The sequence below is a fragment of the Papilio xuthus genome, unplaced genomic scaffold (assembly GCF_000836235.2).
Source record: "Papilio xuthus unplaced genomic scaffold, Pxut_1.1 DF828952.1, whole genome shotgun sequence".
NCBI lineage: Eukaryota > Metazoa > Arthropoda > Insecta > Lepidoptera > Papilionidae > Papilio > Papilio xuthus.
This window is the reverse complement of record NW_013529697.1, coordinates 6,940,294-6,957,303: the sequence shown is the minus strand read 5'-3', so window position 1 is coordinate 6,957,303 and position 17,010 is coordinate 6,940,294. Positions and strand designations below refer to the sequence as shown.

The window sequence follows — 17,010 nt, the reverse complement described above, 5'->3', positions numbered from 1 at the left end:
TTCATTTTATTAATGATCGTGACTGTAAATTTCTCGTTGTCATAGGATTTTGAACGAAAAACTTAAAAATGTTAAGTCAATGTCAATTTGTCAAACATAAATCGTGCGTCACTGTCATATTGTTCCTTTAGTGGCGTTCTCCTGTTTGTTACAATTGAATATTCCGTGACAGTATTCGTGTACAGGAAGTGTATGTCAAATGGTGAATAAATGTCTGTAAAACCAATAAAGATGCCGTCGGCAACAAAGGACTCAACGATTCTCAAAATTGCCGTGGAAATGCTCAATGCCCCCGACAAGGTGCCACAACTGATCGAATTCGATCAAAGTCAGCCCTTATCTAGCATTATACAGCTGCTTTGTAAGCCGTGGGGCCTGCCCGACCCTGATAACTACGCCCTACAATTCTCAGAGAGCAACAATCAAAATTATATTACGGAGAAAAATCGTAATGAAATTAAAAACGGTTCAGTTCTACGACTAGAGCAATCTCCAGCTAAGACAGTCCAAGATATACTGTCCAAAATCAATTCTGGTAATGAAAATGATCAAACTACAGCACTGTCGAAACTGTCCACTTTGAGTAGTGACCTAACCTTTGCACTTGAATTTATCAATAAAAAAGGCTTGACACTGATCATTCACAATATAGAAAGTGGTAAGTTTAAAGGACCCTCCCTTAAATTTGCTTTAATTACATTTGTTGAGCTAATGGATCATGGTAACATTTCCTGGGATATATTGGAAAATCAGTTCATAAATAAAGTAGCAAGCTTTGTCAGCAACCAATCAAGTACACAAGATCCAAGAATAATACAATCATGTTTATCAATACTGGAAAATATTGTATTAAACAGTTCAGGCAAAAATTTGCATGTGGAAAAAGAAATTACAATACCAAGCCTTATATCACATCTGCAAAATCCATATCAAGACAGTATTATCCAACAGAATGCAATAGCATTACTGAATGCAATCTTCTCTAAGGCAGATGTAAACAAAAGAAAAGCTATTGCAGCCACATTATCCTCTAAGCAGGTTAGAAATGTAATCTATGAAAACCTCATTGGTGCCTCGGAATTTTCAAAGAATGTTTCAAAAGAAGCTCTAGGTACAGAGTTGGCACATCAGTTATATGTTTTGCAAACACTAACTCTCGGTCTCTTAGAACCTAAGATGAGACAAAGAGCTGATTCACAAGAGCAAGAATCCCAGGAAAAGATAAAAGAATTGAGAAAAATTGCATTTGATAATGACAATAATTCATTAGAAGTGACTACAAGACATCAACTAAATAATTCTACAAGGGATTATAAAAAACTTGGTTTTAAATGTGAGATTGACCCTATTAAAGATTTCAACGAAGTGCCACCTGGTATTCTAGCCTTAGATTGTATGCTTTATTTTGCTAGAAATTATTCTGAAGACTATCGTAAAATAGTTCTAGAAAACAGCAGAGCAGTTGAACATGAATGCCCATTTGGTAAAACCAGTATTGAACTAGTTAAGCTTCTATGTGACATATTGCACATTGGTGAACCTCCTAGTGAACAGGGACAGACATATCATCCCCTCTTCTTCACACATGATCATCCTTTTGAAGAATTATTTTGCATTTGTATAGCACTTTTAAATAAAACTTGGAAAGAGATGAGAGCTACATCAGAGGATTTTATGAAAGTATTAAGTGTGGTCCGAGAACAAATAAATAGGGCTTTATCCGCATCACCAAAGGGTTTTGATAAATTTCGCCAAAGAATTAATCAATTGACATATGCTGAAATCACACAAATTTGGCAGCAGGAACGTACAAACAGGGAAGTATGGGAGTCGCATGCAAGGCCAATTGTGGAGCTCAAAGAGAAGATTACACCTGAAATTATAGAGCTGATACAACAACAAAGGCTTGGTGTCTTAGTTGGTGGTACCAGATTCAAGAAGTATTCCTCAAGGGGACAAAGAATAAAAGACAAATTCTGGTTTGTCCGTCTATCACCGAACCACAAAGTATTACATTACGGTGACTGTGATGAAAAGAGCACCCCAAGTTTAGAAGAATTGGGCAATAAGTTAGCGGTTTCTGACATTAAATGTGTAGTTATGGGCAAAGATTGTCCGCATATGAAAGACTTGAGAGGTCGAAAGGTGACTCCACATTTAGCATTTTCTTTAATCTTAAAATCAGCTGAGGAATCTTTAGACTTTGTAGCACCTGATGAACAAATATTTGACTATTGGACGGATGGAATCAATGCCTTATTGAAGGAAAAAATGACGAGTAGATGTTTTGAAAATGATTTGGAAACTTTATTGTCTATGGATATTAAGGTTCGACTTCTTGATGCTGAAGGAATTGATATACCACAGGACCCGCCTCAGATCCCTGAGGAGCCAGACGATTATGACTTCTATTATGACAATAATTAAGTTCATTTTATATTACAACAGTAATTTGTATTTTAGTCGGATATATTTTTAGTAAATTTGAGCTTATAGCTTATAACGTAATCATATTTTATACAGTTTTAATCACAAGTATTCCAAGATATTAAACGATCTCCATTTTAATTAGAATAAGCGAGATTTATGTAAGAATAATATTTTCTTGTTCTTGGTACGTTAACAATTATTAATAAGATGATTAAATTATTAATTAAGAAAATCCATATCAATATAATTTTGAGTAGCTTAGAATTCTTTATTTGACTTATAATCTTAATATTTAATTTGAAATATGTTTTAAATTTTTTTTTAATTATGACTACGGGCAAATTGATATACAAGTAGTTTTTATTTGTGCCAGTGAATAGTAACAATTTCATGTTATTTTAAATTATGTGCATTTTAATATGTTATATTAATTTAATAAATATTTTTTGTAAAGTTACAAAGTAAATATTTCTGTTAGAAAAGTTTTTAAATGGGAAATGTAACACAATTTTCACCCTTATTCTGCTCTTTAAACCAATTTCAATGAACTTTCGTAACAATTTGTAACTGTTGTCTAACCTAAAAAGGATTTTGTAAATTCAATTTTGACTTTATTATGTCTAAAGTTGAAACCTGGATATGTGAGTCATCATACAGTACGGATGTCTTCTGTAAGCGAGAAATTTGGGTGAGAAACCTCTATGAGCGAGATAAATATGTCGGTCAAGTTGGATTCATGCTTATCCAGGTTCGACTATAACTTGTAAAATAAACTAGTAGCTATGTATATTTCTTTTTAACAAAAATGTTACTTTTTTGACCATTTTTTACCATTTTAAAAAAACAATCATGAATTTTATTTGCTGAATATATTTATAGTCAATTATTTTGACAAAAAAAATACATTGTCATAATGTTTAATTATTTTAATGTAATTTTCTTCCATAAAGAAGAATTGTGTAGCTTCCATGTTGATGCGTGGCCATACTTCATGTTATATTTTATATACCAAAGATCATATCTAAAGAACAAAAAAAATATTTAATAATAATGCAATTAAATAAAAATCTGTATTACTTAAATGTTTTTGTTTTATTAGCTTTGTAATCTGACGGTTGTGCTTTTTATTCAAGGAAAGTGTTCTGTTGCTGACCATTTGATGATTGGATAAGGAAAAGAAATAGGTGCTAAAGATAATAAATAAACGGGGTCGAGATAAATACTATATATTAAAAGGGGTGCTTATAATTTATTGCATTTTGGAGACTTCGAACTTTGTGTTGACGATTTCTTCGTCGGAATCCAGCACTGGCAGCGCACTGGCCGGAATGTGCTCCTCAACCCAGCGCAGCTCGTCCAGCGGCTCCGACTGCTTGCTTTCCCCGCCCCCGTTTCGACCTTCGCCTCCGCCCCCACTACCTGTGGCCCCAGTGCCCCGCATCTTGACACCGTATGCGTCGTTCACGAATTGTTCTTCTTCCTCTGCAAGTACCAATTAAATGTCAATGCCCAGTTTACACTATTCCAATCCAGCTATCAGCACTGGATGACATTAAATTATTAAAAAGCTAAGCAATACAATGAGGAATTATATATTATCAGTTGTAATCCAGCGCTGGGTTCAATCAATAAACTGAAATAGGGTAAACTGGTCATTAATTTTCAAAAGAACCAATGGTTTGTTTTACCATCGTCATCGTCGGCGTAGTCCAGCAGCGGCGTGAAGGCGTAGCGCTGGTTGTTGTTGGTGGGCCTCCACAGCAGCATGATGACGGCGAGCACGCCCGCGAACAGCATGTGCCAGTACGCCTCGTCCATCCACACCTCCTTCCACTCCTGTACATGCAAACAATTCATTTCCCAATGAAGATCGAATATTGTACACCAGACTGTCACCATAATACATTATATCAAGACAGTAGCGCTGGCCTGGCATGAACTGTTTATCTCATTGATGCCAGCATACTAAGAGGCCTTAGCGACAAGCCTGACTGCCCGATAGTGCGACACTGGGTACGTGCACACGTCGTATATTTACCGACGTAATATTTTTTTCTAATAACCAATTGTAATATTTTTCCAATATGTGTTACCTACTGTTACATGAAATAAATAAATAAATTGAATTTGATTGCTACTGTACTGGCTTAATGTAAACCAGGCATAAATATTTTTTTGTAAGTATTTGCTTCTTGATCGTACTTATTCATGTGAAAAAAGGGAGATCAAGTTCGTTGTGTGGTGGAAAATCTTTTTTCAGTTACTGTAGTACCACGACATAGGCTGACCCCACCACCTTGTGGTAGAGAGAGAGAGAGTAGTACTACGACATTATATGTACTTTTCTATAGATTAACTAGCTGTCGTCCGCGCGGAATTAAAAAAAAACAATTTGTAGCCTATGTGTTCTTCCAGACTATGTTCTACATCTATGCCAAATTTAAAGCAAGATTAATACAACCGTTCAGTAGATAGCTTCAAACATTCATCCATCATAAACATTCGCATCTATAATATTAGTAAGATAATAAACGTGGTGTAGTACTGTTAGGAAGAAAATCCGACACTATGCCGGTGTATCGGCGCAACTCTATCCTTACTAAAATGTCGATGTTTATGTCCCCTCACTAGTCATTCTGACATTTAACTTTGTAACCAAAGCACGTCATTTGCGCCAAATGATTCTAACTAAAAATGATTAAAAGTACTTACAGTAATGCAAAGCTGTATCTTGTATGATTTGAGCGAGTAGAGCATGAATATCACAGATGATATCACCGCGAATATCAGCGTGTTCGTGAAGTGACGGTACAGATTCAACTTTATTGTGTTTCTGAAACAAAATATATATTTAAAAACAACAAACTTTTCTGAGTTCATATCCCTACCCTGCACTAAATTATTTTTTCCATAATACTGTAAGCGAGAATCATTTTCAGATTCCGACGGATCACCTCCATAAGCGAGAAAAATATCATGATCCCTTTGACTCTCGCTTATCCAGGACTGTACACATTTTACATATTTTCACGTACTCTTCTTACTTTGAAAATGTAATTATAAGTTTGTCTATGAGCAGTGACCGCTTGCTCATTGGCCAAATAATAATATAAAGAAACTCGTATGTATGTGTGTGTGCGTGCGCACTCACCTGCGCAGTCGCAGCGTGCGCGTGGTGTGCGCGAGGGAGACGAACACCCACCAGCAGATGGCGCTGTCGAGCAGCGAGATGGGCGCCTCCGCCAGCAGCAGCGCCTGCGCCGCGCGCCGCCGCAGTCGCAGCCACGCCTCCGCGCCCGCCAGCACCGCCCAGCACAGCGCCGCACCGCCCACACGCTGCAGCGCCGGACCCAGCCGCGGCCTGCACACCACACCGCACAACCACTCTCACTCTGCCTTCTTTATATTTGCCTTTTCTATTATATTTGTATATCGCTGAAGTTTGGCATACATATAGAACATAGTGTGGAAAAATATATAGGCTACTATTTCAGTTTTTTTTAATTCCTTGCGGAATCGCGAGCGACAGTTAGTATGTAATAATGTTCACTTAACAAGTATGAATTTGGCATAATTTACTTCCAAATGGCTTTCTTCATACCATTATATATTTTTTTCTAAAATAAGATTAATAAATACATTTAAATTAATGGATTTATAAATATACTTACTTTACAATACCAAATCCTAGAGATACAATAATGACTAACATTCGAGCCAGTGCCCGCTTCGCCACGGACACCCATTCAGCGAACATGTATACTTCAGCATTGAAATATCTGCAATACATATATAATGTAAACAGTAAACCAATATTCGCGGCAGACACTGAAAAATAAATCGATTTTTTGACCAGATAGACCAGTTCTCAGCCTAAAAGAGTCTAGAATAGACGAGAAGAAGACTAGACACACACACTTGTTAGACAAAACACGAAATTACTTCCTTAATGCCTATCTTCTGTCGTGGTTTATTAAGATTTTAAGGCCTGATTTTAGTCCTAGGTCCAAATAGGAGAGGGAAGTGTAGTTGACGGCATAGGAAAGGGAAAGTTCTCTTTCTTTGCGTCCTCCGTCGATTAAAGGTATGCAACATATCTGTAATTACTAATGTCTATGGGGATCGGTCATTTCGCTATTTTGGCGAATCAAGTGGCCGCTTCCTCATTTGCCACCTTATGATATTAAAAAGAAACTTACCCAGTTCTATTAATAGCACTGTAGACACCGTAGTATGTAGCACTTTCCACCATTCCTAGTAAAGTGACGGCTCCGATCCAGTATTGTATCCGCAGCAAATCACGCCATTGCAGTGCGCATACAATCAGCCACGCGGAACACAACACCGTGTACACACCGCACATTACACCGTAGAACTGGAAATAATTATACAGTCAAACTTTGATGAGCGAGAAACCTCTGCAAGCGAGTCATTGTTCGGTCCTAATGCATGACCTTTATAAGCCAGAAACTAAGATTAATTAAACCTTTGTAAGCGAGAATAATATTACGGTATCTTGGACTCTAGATATGCAGGATAGATAACAATAAAATAAATTTTAAGAAGTCAATTAGCCCGACTGACTAACATTATCAACTTAGTTGGGTCACAGTTGGATAATTAGTAACACTCCTAAACATATGCAGCAAAAATGCGATATTTCAAGGCAAGTGTTCCTAATATTATAAATGCATGTTTGGATGAATGGATTTTTGTGTGTAGGTATCCAAAACCGCTAAACGGATCTTGCTACAATTTGGTATAAATGTAGAACATAGTCAGGTAGAACACATAGGCTACTAAGTTTTTTTTTATTTCCAAGCATCAGCATAGCAATGTTAGTAATCTTTCACGATTTAGTTTTATGTATATTTTCTTATCAGAAACGTCACAACTTTTATATTTTGTTTTATCTATTGTAATTAAGAACTATATGTTATAAATAAGTGTATTTTATATAAGAATATTATCTGCTTACAGGTAACAAAGGCCACATTGCTGCGGACAAGTAACCAGAAGGTGCCACCATCTCAACTCCAACGGACAGATTCATTGTTACATCTGTGTTTGTTCTCACCATCATCCTGAATACATATATACCTTCTCTTTCCACCACAATTAAGGGGGGCATTTTCTGTGAAATGATAAAATAATATGAGAAAAAAAGGTTAACAAATATAATTCATTTAATAATCTTTTAATTTTATTTAACTCTGAAGAAAAGTGAAATTATCAAGCTATATTTCTTTTATAAGAAGGCCAAACATACAAGAGATTAAATTAAGCTTTCTGTTATTGGTATTGATTTAACAATAAGAAATCTAAGTTATACCATCGTATATGGTGAAGCCAAAAACCTCTATGAGCGAGAGTCATTGTCTCTACATACAACCTACACAAGCGAGAAAACTTGGGTGTGAGAGAACTTTATAAGCGAGAAAAACATCTCAATCCCATGAACTCTCTCATCCAGGTTTGTTTGTATTGCATGAACAATTCCAAGACATTTACTAAACATATTAATCACAAATCCAAACTAGTAACAGATAAAATAAACACATAAAGATAAAACTAAGTAATTTTTAATACAATTTCTATGTTTTGACATTATAAATTTAATTGATAGATACATTAAATAATTGGGTGTGGTAGATAGTAAATAATACTAATCTATTAAAAATAATTAAGATGTGAAATAGACAAGGCAAAGATTTATGTAGACAAGCTTGCTAACTAATGAAATATTCTTAAAATTTCCTACATTGTCTGACCATAACCGCCCATAAAAGTTTGATTGTATAGATGTATGGAGATGCAAGAGAAGTGCCAATAAATGGAAATCTATAATCTCTGTCTACCTTTTATGGGCTTGGTATAGTAATAGGTATTACTGTTATATTATTACCTATGTTATCAGATTAAGAAAATAAGTTCACCATTATAGCGATCAGGTGGCTATTCGTTAATTTTTCAATTCTACTATAAAATAACGAATAATTAGTCTTTGTTAAAGTATACTCACCGATGATGAAGCTGCAGGTTGCTTCTTTGTGCCATCGTTAACTTTGTCCGTAACATCATATAGGAATATTGATTCCTTTCCGTGGCAAGTGATTTTCTTCACTCGGACTGAACTTGAATTCGATATCTCATTGACTGGTGCGTTGTATAATTGATTTGAGCAATCCACAATACTCTGGAAATAAAATATTTTTTCTTGGGCATTTCATTATTTAAGGTTATACAGAAAGAAAAAAATTTGGTAATAGTAAGGAAATTTTCCGATTTATTATTAAAAAAATCGAAAATTAATTTAACAGTTTTTCATTTAAACCTAATCAAAAACCCAATCTAACATTTCTTTTAAAATGGTTAATACAGAATAATTACCGTTAAAATTTTACACTAAAATTAAATAACATTGGATTACTAATGTTCATATCTTTTACATAAATTTAAATTTAACATCCTGTTTAGCTTGATTACACACTGCTGTAAGTAATTATAAAAATTAAAACATACAAAATTCTCCACTTTTAACTACACAAAATATTAACCTTGTAATTAATTTACCTGGTACATAATGTGACAAATGGATTAAATAAGTTTCAAACATCCTAGATTGACTTATACTATGTTGATGAAATAATCAAGAAGAGTGTATAAGGAGCAAAACCAATGTAGATGTAGGCATATATGTATATATGTGGAAGAAATAAAAGGTGTGACAGATGCTTCAAATGGTAGTCTGTGGTCACTGCCTACCCAGAGGGGGTTAGGGTGTGAGTTATGTTGTTATAGTTTTCAGAAATTGGAAAATATATTGTTCAAATTATTTCTCTATTGGTTGTACAAATTACTTGGCTGTTTTTTAAATGGATGAATATAAAAATTTGATTAGATCAAATAAAGATATTAACCTCTTCAAAGTAGTGGAAATAATCAGGTGAGCAGGGGCTCTGCTCCCACTGATAGGCGACTGAGACATTTGCTGACTCTTGGCAGTGCACTGAAATTAAAAGTTTGTATTTAATATTTAATGTTTTATTCTAAAAAAAAATGACTTTTGACTATGTAGTAACAGATACTTACCAACAACTCGTAATTCTGAATCTTTAAAAAGAGACTTGGCTATGGTAAACTCGCAAAAATTCTGAAAATAAAAGCAGTATTACTAACACTGTTACAATAACAATAAAGTAGGACAATAACTGTAGTTGTTGCAACAAATAGATAACAGTTATATGGAGCTAACATGATATGCTAACAAAAATTATCGATAATATATAGTTATTTATCTAATTGCAATGAATCATTACTCAAGGGTTTTCGCCGAACAGAATAAGATACGGATACATTTAAGAAGTTAAATTCTAAGAGAATATGTTCTAAACTAAGACTTTCTTACCCCATTAAGCGGTAAATCCCATTTTCCAACATCTGAAAAACTCTGTGCTACTTTAACGATCGCTACAATAAGTACCAAAAACCTTCTAAACATTTTAATTTTTGGATTACATTCGGAAGCTGAAGAGATTATAATGGGAATCTATACGGTTGTTAACCATCGCCTCACTTAGGTAATTTACAGAAATTGCTGAAAACACATTTTACACCACTATAAATTGTTTGCCGCAGTCGCCAACGAAAAGAAATATATAAATACATGAACCGCAATCTGCCAAAATCAGTGCCTTTTGACAGTTTTCATAAGTTTGACACTACGCAAAGTAACCATAGTGTTGCTATAACCTCTATTATCTCTTGTTTCCACATTTCGATTCCATGGCTTATGATGTGTGATGTGCGTTATCTGTTACTGTGACATAAAATTTGTATTCGTAATCTGTGGCTTCATGTTGACAACTCCATGGTAAAGTAGATTCCGTGTCAAAATATTTTTGTTTTGTAAATTTCATTTCATTAAAATAACTTCCGTAATATGTGATAATTGTGATGTTTTCCATTTATTTACACGCCTTAGAATTTAAAAGAAAGCATTCAATACTAATCACTTGTCATGTTTTGGTGGTTCAATCACCGTGATAGTTGGTGATAGTCATGTCAGATTGCGCGCTGGTAGCCAGTGTAAGCGAACACGATGCCAGTATGGATGTGGGGAACGACAAGTCTCTATTCGAACCTACTATTGATATGATGGTAAATGATTTTGATGACGAGAGAACATTAGACGAAGAAGAAGCTTTGGCGGCGGGAGAACATCAGGATCCTAAAGCGGAACTGAATAGTCTCCAAAGAGAAGGTGATATGCCCTTGGAGGAACTTTTAGCTTTATATGGTTACAATAGAAATATGGAGAAGCCTATCCCTGAGCAAGTACCTGAAGTGGTACCAGAAGAGAACCAGAAGCCAGACTCTGCACTGCAGCAGTTATACAATGAAACGGCCAGCCCCGAGGCGACGCGGTGCCTCAGGTCTGGGTCTCGACCACCTTCCGAGGAGGAAGATGATTGTGATTACAGTCCTGATGAGGATGACTGGAAAAAAACAATTATGGTTGGTAGTGACTATCAAGCAGCTATACCTGAAGGTTTATGTAGTTATGATGATGCATTGCCTTACGAAAATGAAGATAAATTATTATGGAATCCCAGTGTTTTAGAAGAAAAAGTAATAGAGGATTATATGAAGAAAATTTGTGCTATGAACTCAGGTGCAGGTGTAGATGCTGTTCCAAAGGGTAAACAACTTCGTGATGATGAAGAAGCTTTGTTTTTATTGCAGCAGTGTGGTCACAATATAGAAGAAGCACTAAGAAGAAGACGCATAATGGCACAAACCCCTGCACATGCAAGTGTGTGGTCAGAAGAGGAGTGCCGTAACTTCGAAAATGGTATTAAAGCTCATGGTAAAGATTTTCATCAGATACGACAGCAAAAAGTTAGAACGCGGTCAGTTGGTGAACTTGTACAGTTCTATTATATTTGGAAAAAGACAGAGAGGCATGATATATTTGCCAACAAGACACGTCTAGAAAAAAAAAAGTACACTTTGCATCCGGGTCATACAGACTACATGGATAGGTTCTTAGAAGAACAAGAGGGGACAGGTCCAGGTGTTGTCAGGCCGGTATCACCATCACCAATGATGGTATATGTTCCATCTCCTGCTGCCCAACCAGATCCGTTAGCATTAGGTGAGAAAGAGGTGTTCTCACAACTAACACACACCACACCTCCACGAACAATATCAACCGATGAACCAGAACCAGACATAGTTTCCTAATACAGGTATATTTGGCTCTGCCAATATCATATGTTCTCCACGTTTTGTAACATACATTTGTTATTAGGTAGTAGTAAGAAGTGATGGTATTTCACTAGACTCGACTAATTTCTTTATCTGATATTTGATCAACATGTTATTCAAGTAATACATAGAAAAATGAGGATATGTTACATGCAATTTATCTATATATACTTTTTATTTTTCCACCCAAAATATAGTAGATAGCGCAAACTATCTTAAAATATTGTCAAGTAACATCTTAAACTATGTATTCTGGTGTAGACATTCTTTTTAATGTCATAGAGCACTTTTACTATTCTTAAGTAATATTTATCATAATCAGATTTTTTTATTGATTTACAAATTGAATTGATCAAATCTGAGATAAACAAATTTGGTCAGTGCTGTACCCTGATTACCCCCTTATTTGTAGAAAATCAACGGAAAGTATTTTATAGATGCATCTAAGATTAATGTTTTATACAGTCGACAGTACAATGTAAATAATGGTATTTAATAGATTTAAAATGATTACTTATTAATAAGGGGGTTGACAGAAAGATTTACGAATTTGAAAGTGTTAGTTAGGAAATGCTTATAATGGCAGGCTTATTTAATTAACTTTTTAAGTTTATTTTTTTTATTAGCTTTGATAGCAAAAATATTGCCTTAAAATCTACCATAATAATCAAGTTTAAATTGATAAAGATTCATTGATTTGATGAGTAAAATAAATGAGAAAGGATATAGTAATTTTTACGTTAGTAATATTGTATGTTAGTTATTTAATAAGATTAACCAGGTCAATATGTACATGAGTTAATTAGATTATGTACTAAAAGTACTAAATTTTGTATACAACAATTTTCAATTAAATTAATTGACAAAATTCATGTGAATCATGATTATTGATTTACAAATGTTTTTGCATTTAATAATAATTTTGTAACTGGGTTTTGACTGCTATTTGTATTGACATGTAATGTCATACCTTAAATTGTCTTTGAAAAAACAGAGACAACAAAATGTTGCCCTCTTTCATTGTCACAATTGAAATAAAGCAAATATTAATTTGTCAAAGCATACCGAAATCTATGTATGTAGATTGTCATTCACTACTTAATTTTAGATTACCTTCAACATTAATTAGCAAAATCATAAAATTATGGCTCGCTATTAATTAAAAGAAGAAAAATAATGTATCATTACATGTCATGGCAGTTAAAATTTCAATATAGAAATTTTTATGCAAATTGCCTTCTACTAATGTGAATGAAAATCAGTCAAAAATGTTATAAGTAAAATTTAATTACATATCATTGATGCTTAATGGTAAACTATCATTCTGAAAAAGCAATATTATGTCTATTGTCGATTTTATTTAAAATATTAAAAATTATTCAAAAAATTATATCTAACTCGTAAAACAAGGACAAAAATGTCTTGAGCAACTATAAATAAAATCATTTTTAGTTGTGTCCATTAAAAAAATCCATTTTATTTGGGGTCCAATTTATCAGCTTCATAAAGATAACAGTTATTCTGTTTGAAAATTTACAGTAATTTTCTATCTTTCATTCAGTTTGATTAACTTTTTTTTTAATTAACGGTGCTACTTGCTAGCAAAAAATATTATGAAGTTGTAATTTCTTATCATTATTTTATTTAAGAATAAACAGTGCAAAGTAAAAGTGTTGTGATTTACTCCTTCCAGCTTTTAACTAAAAAGTGCCAACCCTAAACCATTCTTGGGTTATAGGTTCTATTAGGTTTATTTGCCCAAAAATCCTGCTACTGTCAGTCAATACCAACTTATACAAAAAAAAATTGAGATATTTTTTTCCATTCTATGGTTGTATGTATGCACAATGTATTTGATTCTTTATTAAGTTTAACAAGCAATGCGAAATAATGCGAAGCCTTTGCATTTCATTGTAATAACACCATCCCATATTAATTACCTTATTATAATAAAAAAGCTAAGCGATTTCCGTATAAAATTGAATGTGTACAGTAAGTTTGTAAAATCGTTTGAGAAAAAATAAATAATATCCTGCTCTTCCAGACAATGTTTTACGTCTATGCTAAATTTCAGCGCGATCAAAGCAGCCGTTTTGGAGATACTATCTAACAAACATTCGTTCATCCATCCATACAACATTCCCTTTTATAACATTAGTAAGATTATATATTCAAACGCGCCATCTATCTAATCTAGCAATAAAAATACGGCGCCATCTGCCGGATATCTGTGCTACTTAAATGCCAAACCGCCATTTATTAGGACTTTATAGAACTAACCGATAAATATACACTAAAGGCGTATAATAAACATTTAATTTGCAGTATGAGATGCATGTGAGTATTCCCAATAGATCGTCGGAGGAAAGGAGAAGATTGGTCAGTGGTCTATCTACTAGATAAAATGTATAATGTTCATCAACGACAGCCTCTTAAGTTGATAGATAGATGGGAATATTTCTCTATAGTTATTCTTAAGGGAATGTATGTACAATAACGCATAAAGAAGAAGGGAAAAAAGTAATGGTACATGAAAAGCACTAAAATTGTTTAAACGATAAATTCTAAGGTAAACTTTGTAGAAAGAGATAAAAACCTCCATTTCTCCACTGCTCACGGCTTTAAGTCTCACTTTATGTCCTTTATTATATCAAATATTTTCAATTATTCTCCCATCTCAGTGTTATTTTTGCCTTACTGTTAAAATTGAATAATGAAAATAAAGACGTTTTTGTTTCAGTTAAAATAAGATATAATTTTTTCACGATAACCATGTAGTTTTTATTTAAAAAAAAGTTTAGTTTTCAGTGACAGGTGACAGCTGACAGCCTACAAAGTGACAAATGAGCAAATCGCAACAGAAATTGACAAATTTTATGTAAATCAAATAATATTTTTCTAGATACAGGCATAATTGGTTAAATAATCAACAATTAAAATTTTAATACATAGGTCTTTATAAGTTTGCTAAGCAAAACAAGCTTAATAGTTGTATATTTGAACATAAAATGATTGTAACAGAAAATATGACTGCTAAAGAGATCATTAATGATTTCAAAGAAAATTACGGAAAAGTTCGTAAATTACTCGACGAGGACAGTAAGAATGATCCAGAAAACGAGCCTTACGCTTCTAAATATAAGGCTAAAGCAATTTTGCTAAATATGTATGTATCTCTTCCTACAATATCACAATCCCAGTCTGAAGATAGCATAGATAAAGTAAAACTAGACGCAATGATGGGTACAGTGCTTTTAAATATCGGTATAATAGATATGGAAACCGAGGAACTAACAGCAAGTGAAAATGTTCTTGTTGAAGCCGAAAAACTGTTAACACCAAATGCTACTAAACCTGAAGTTGTTAGAACACTTATTAATGTTTATAATCATCTAGGTATTTTATGGTCCAATCGCGGTGAACAAGAGAAAGCCAAAGAATACCTTGTGAAAGCCAAAGATTTGTATGAGAATTTTAAATGCACTTTGCAAATCCCTCTTGCAATTGAGCAAATTATAAACAATGCTGGGGAAACCACTGCTGACGACTTCTTACTGTTTGAGAAAGCACATACATTAACATTATATTATCTTGCACAAGTGTTTTGGGCATTGAAACAAAATTTAAAGGCGGCAATTTATTATTATGTAACATTAAGAAGGCAGTTACAGTATTCTGATTATGAACCAATTGATTGGGCTTTAAATTCTGCAACATTATCTCAATATTTTGCAGAACAAAATGGCTTCTTTCAATCAAGACATTTATTGGCTGCTTCATCAACAATACTTGAACAGCATGAACAGAATTTGCAAGCAGTAGAGAGTAATGAGGAAGCACACTTAGCCAAGGTGGAGACGTTTAAGCATAGATCTGCAGATGTTGCTCGATGTTGGGCAAAGTACTGTCTACTGCTGATGAGTGCATCTAAAGCCAGACTGATGGATGATGCTGAGAGATTAGAAGATGCCATTACAGGTATTAAAATTTATTAATCTTTTTTATAAATCCTTGTTTTATGAAGTCAAACAAGCAGTTGCCAGTGTCTTTGTCCATCACAAATCTAATAATATTATATATATAGCGTATGTCTCCAGGCACTAGTATTCAAATGTAGCTTCCCAACAGTGAAAGAATTTTTTATATTGTTTCAGTAGATTTAGAGCCTATTAAATGTAAACAGTTAAATCTTTTCTTTTTATAACATTAGTATAGATTATTTATAATCATATTGTTATTTATCTATCATTATCAATAGGTTTTTAATTTATCATTTTAGATATGTCAAATTTGAATCTTGAAGACACTGAAAATATCTGCGGAGGAGACATAAAAAATATCAACTTTCCCGAATTAGATGTATCCAAATATGAAAAAAAAGTAACAGATAAATTCTTACTTATGTACCAAGATGCTCGAGAAGTGTTCCTGAACTGTCAGTCATGGTTGAACAAAGCAAAGGAGTACTACAAATTAGATTCATTAGCATCAGATTATATTAAACTAACACAAGATAGTTCTCAATCATATGCTTATTTAGCATTCTTTGAAGAAGACGATGAAAGGAGGGCAAAAATGCACAAACGTCGGGTTGATATGCTAGAAGAATTGGTTAAAGAAATCAATCCTGTATACTATTTACAGTATTGCCGTCAACTGTGGTATGAGCTTGGGGAAGTGTATTCGGAAATATTAAATATAAAATTGGACAAAGTTAACAAAAGCTCTGAGAAACCATCGCCACATGCTTTGAAGAAAATTAACATGTTATGTGAGAAGAGCATCGAAAACTATGATCATTTTTTGAATTCTATTAAAGATAAAAATGGAAAATTACCAAGGAAATTAGAGTATGATGTTATAAGGCCAGTTGTTAGTGCTTACGCTTATATGGGACGGAATAGTATGAAAAGGATTGCTTTAGATAAAGCTATGCAGTTGAGTAATATTAAAAAGAGCTATGAGTCATATCAAGCTGTGGTTGATATTTGTAAGAGCGATGAAGAGGCAGCTTCCATGATGAAAGAAGAGTACAGTCTTTGCAAAGAGATGGTACAGATTCTGCCGATTAAAATTAAAAAGCTTGAAACTGAATTGGTCTCCTAGAAATAAAAACAAAACATCTCATAATTATGTATTCAGCAAACATAAATTAAACAGCCCATTTTGAATGAAAGGATATATGGAAGTGGGCTTAACTCATTTTGACTTACATAACCTTTATATAAAACTATAGCTTTATTCTGAATTGCACATATATAAAAATTTGTATACCATGCATATTATTCATATAACCTGAAATTACAGTTT

At 33.7% G+C, this 17,010-nt stretch overlaps 4 protein-coding genes across 4 annotated transcripts; 3 read left to right on the top strand and 1 right to left on the bottom strand.

The window, feature by feature from the left end:
* Positions 1–109: 109 nt before the first annotated feature.
* Ced-12 (engulfment and cell motility Ced-12) lies at positions 110–2,599 on the top strand. The gene has a single exon (XM_013325927.1). It carries the CDS (start codon positions 211–213, stop codon positions 2,425–2,427), a length of 2,217 nt encoding a protein of 738 aa, XP_013181381.1. The 5' UTR covers positions 110–210; the 3' UTR covers positions 2,428–2,599.
* A 1,041-nt stretch (positions 2,600–3,640) lies between these two features.
* Positions 3,641–10,141, bottom strand: LOC106127835 (transmembrane protein 87A). The gene is made up of 11 exons (XM_013326115.1): positions 9,839–10,141; positions 9,523–9,583; positions 9,351–9,439; positions 8,453–8,626; positions 7,409–7,564; positions 6,630–6,805; positions 6,102–6,209; positions 5,582–5,791; positions 5,143–5,263; positions 4,119–4,266; positions 3,641–3,912 (listed from the first exon to the last, which is right to left on the bottom strand). The coding sequence occupies exons 1-11, from the start codon at positions 9,929–9,931 to the stop codon at positions 3,680–3,682; spliced, it is 1,569 nt and encodes a 522-aa protein (XP_013181569.1). The 5' UTR covers positions 9,932–10,141; the 3' UTR covers positions 3,641–3,679.
* Positions 10,142–10,265: 124 nt separating this feature from the next.
* On the top strand, positions 10,266–12,868 carry LOC106125974 (mesoderm induction early response protein 2). Its single transcript, XM_013323391.1, has one exon. It carries the CDS (start codon positions 10,492–10,494, stop codon positions 11,674–11,676), a length of 1,185 nt encoding a protein of 394 aa, XP_013178845.1. The 5' UTR covers positions 10,266–10,491; the 3' UTR covers positions 11,677–12,868.
* Positions 12,869–14,528: 1,660 nt separating this feature from the next.
* LOC106125957 (KIF1-binding protein) lies at positions 14,529–16,954 on the top strand. The gene is made up of 2 exons (XM_013323376.1): positions 14,529–15,678; positions 15,980–16,954. The coding sequence occupies exons 1-2, from the start codon at positions 14,709–14,711 to the stop codon at positions 16,804–16,806; spliced, it is 1,797 nt and encodes a 598-aa protein (XP_013178830.1). The 5' UTR covers positions 14,529–14,708; the 3' UTR covers positions 16,807–16,954.
* The last annotated feature ends 56 nt before the right edge of the window (positions 16,955–17,010 follow it).

Excerpts from the sequence above, each read along its gene's own strand:
- LOC106127835 (XM_013326115.1), bottom strand. The coding sequence starts at position 9,931 with ATGTTTAGAAGGTTTTTGGTACTTATTGTAGCGATCGTTAAAGTAGCA. Across the intron at positions 7,565-8,452 it reads AACCTGCAGCTTCATCATCG|AAAATGCCCCCCTTAATTGT; the intron begins GTGAGTATACTT and ends ATCATTTCACAG. Across the intron at positions 5,264-5,581 it reads CGCACGCTGCGACTGCGCAG|AAACACAATAAAGTTGAATC; the intron begins GTGAGTGCGCAC and ends ATTTTGTTTCAG.
- LOC106125974 (XM_013323391.1), top strand. The coding sequence starts at position 10,492 with ATGTCAGATTGCGCGCTGGTAGCCAGTGTAAGCGAACACGATGCCAGT.
- LOC106125957 (XM_013323376.1), top strand. The coding sequence starts at position 14,709 with ATGATTGTAACAGAAAATATGACTGCTAAAGAGATCATTAATGATTTC. Across the intron at positions 15,679-15,979 it reads ATTAGAAGATGCCATTACAG|ATATGTCAAATTTGAATCTT; the intron begins GTATTAAAATTT and ends TTATCATTTTAG.
- Ced-12 (XM_013325927.1), top strand. The coding sequence starts at position 211 with ATGTCTGTAAAACCAATAAAGATGCCGTCGGCAACAAAGGACTCAACG.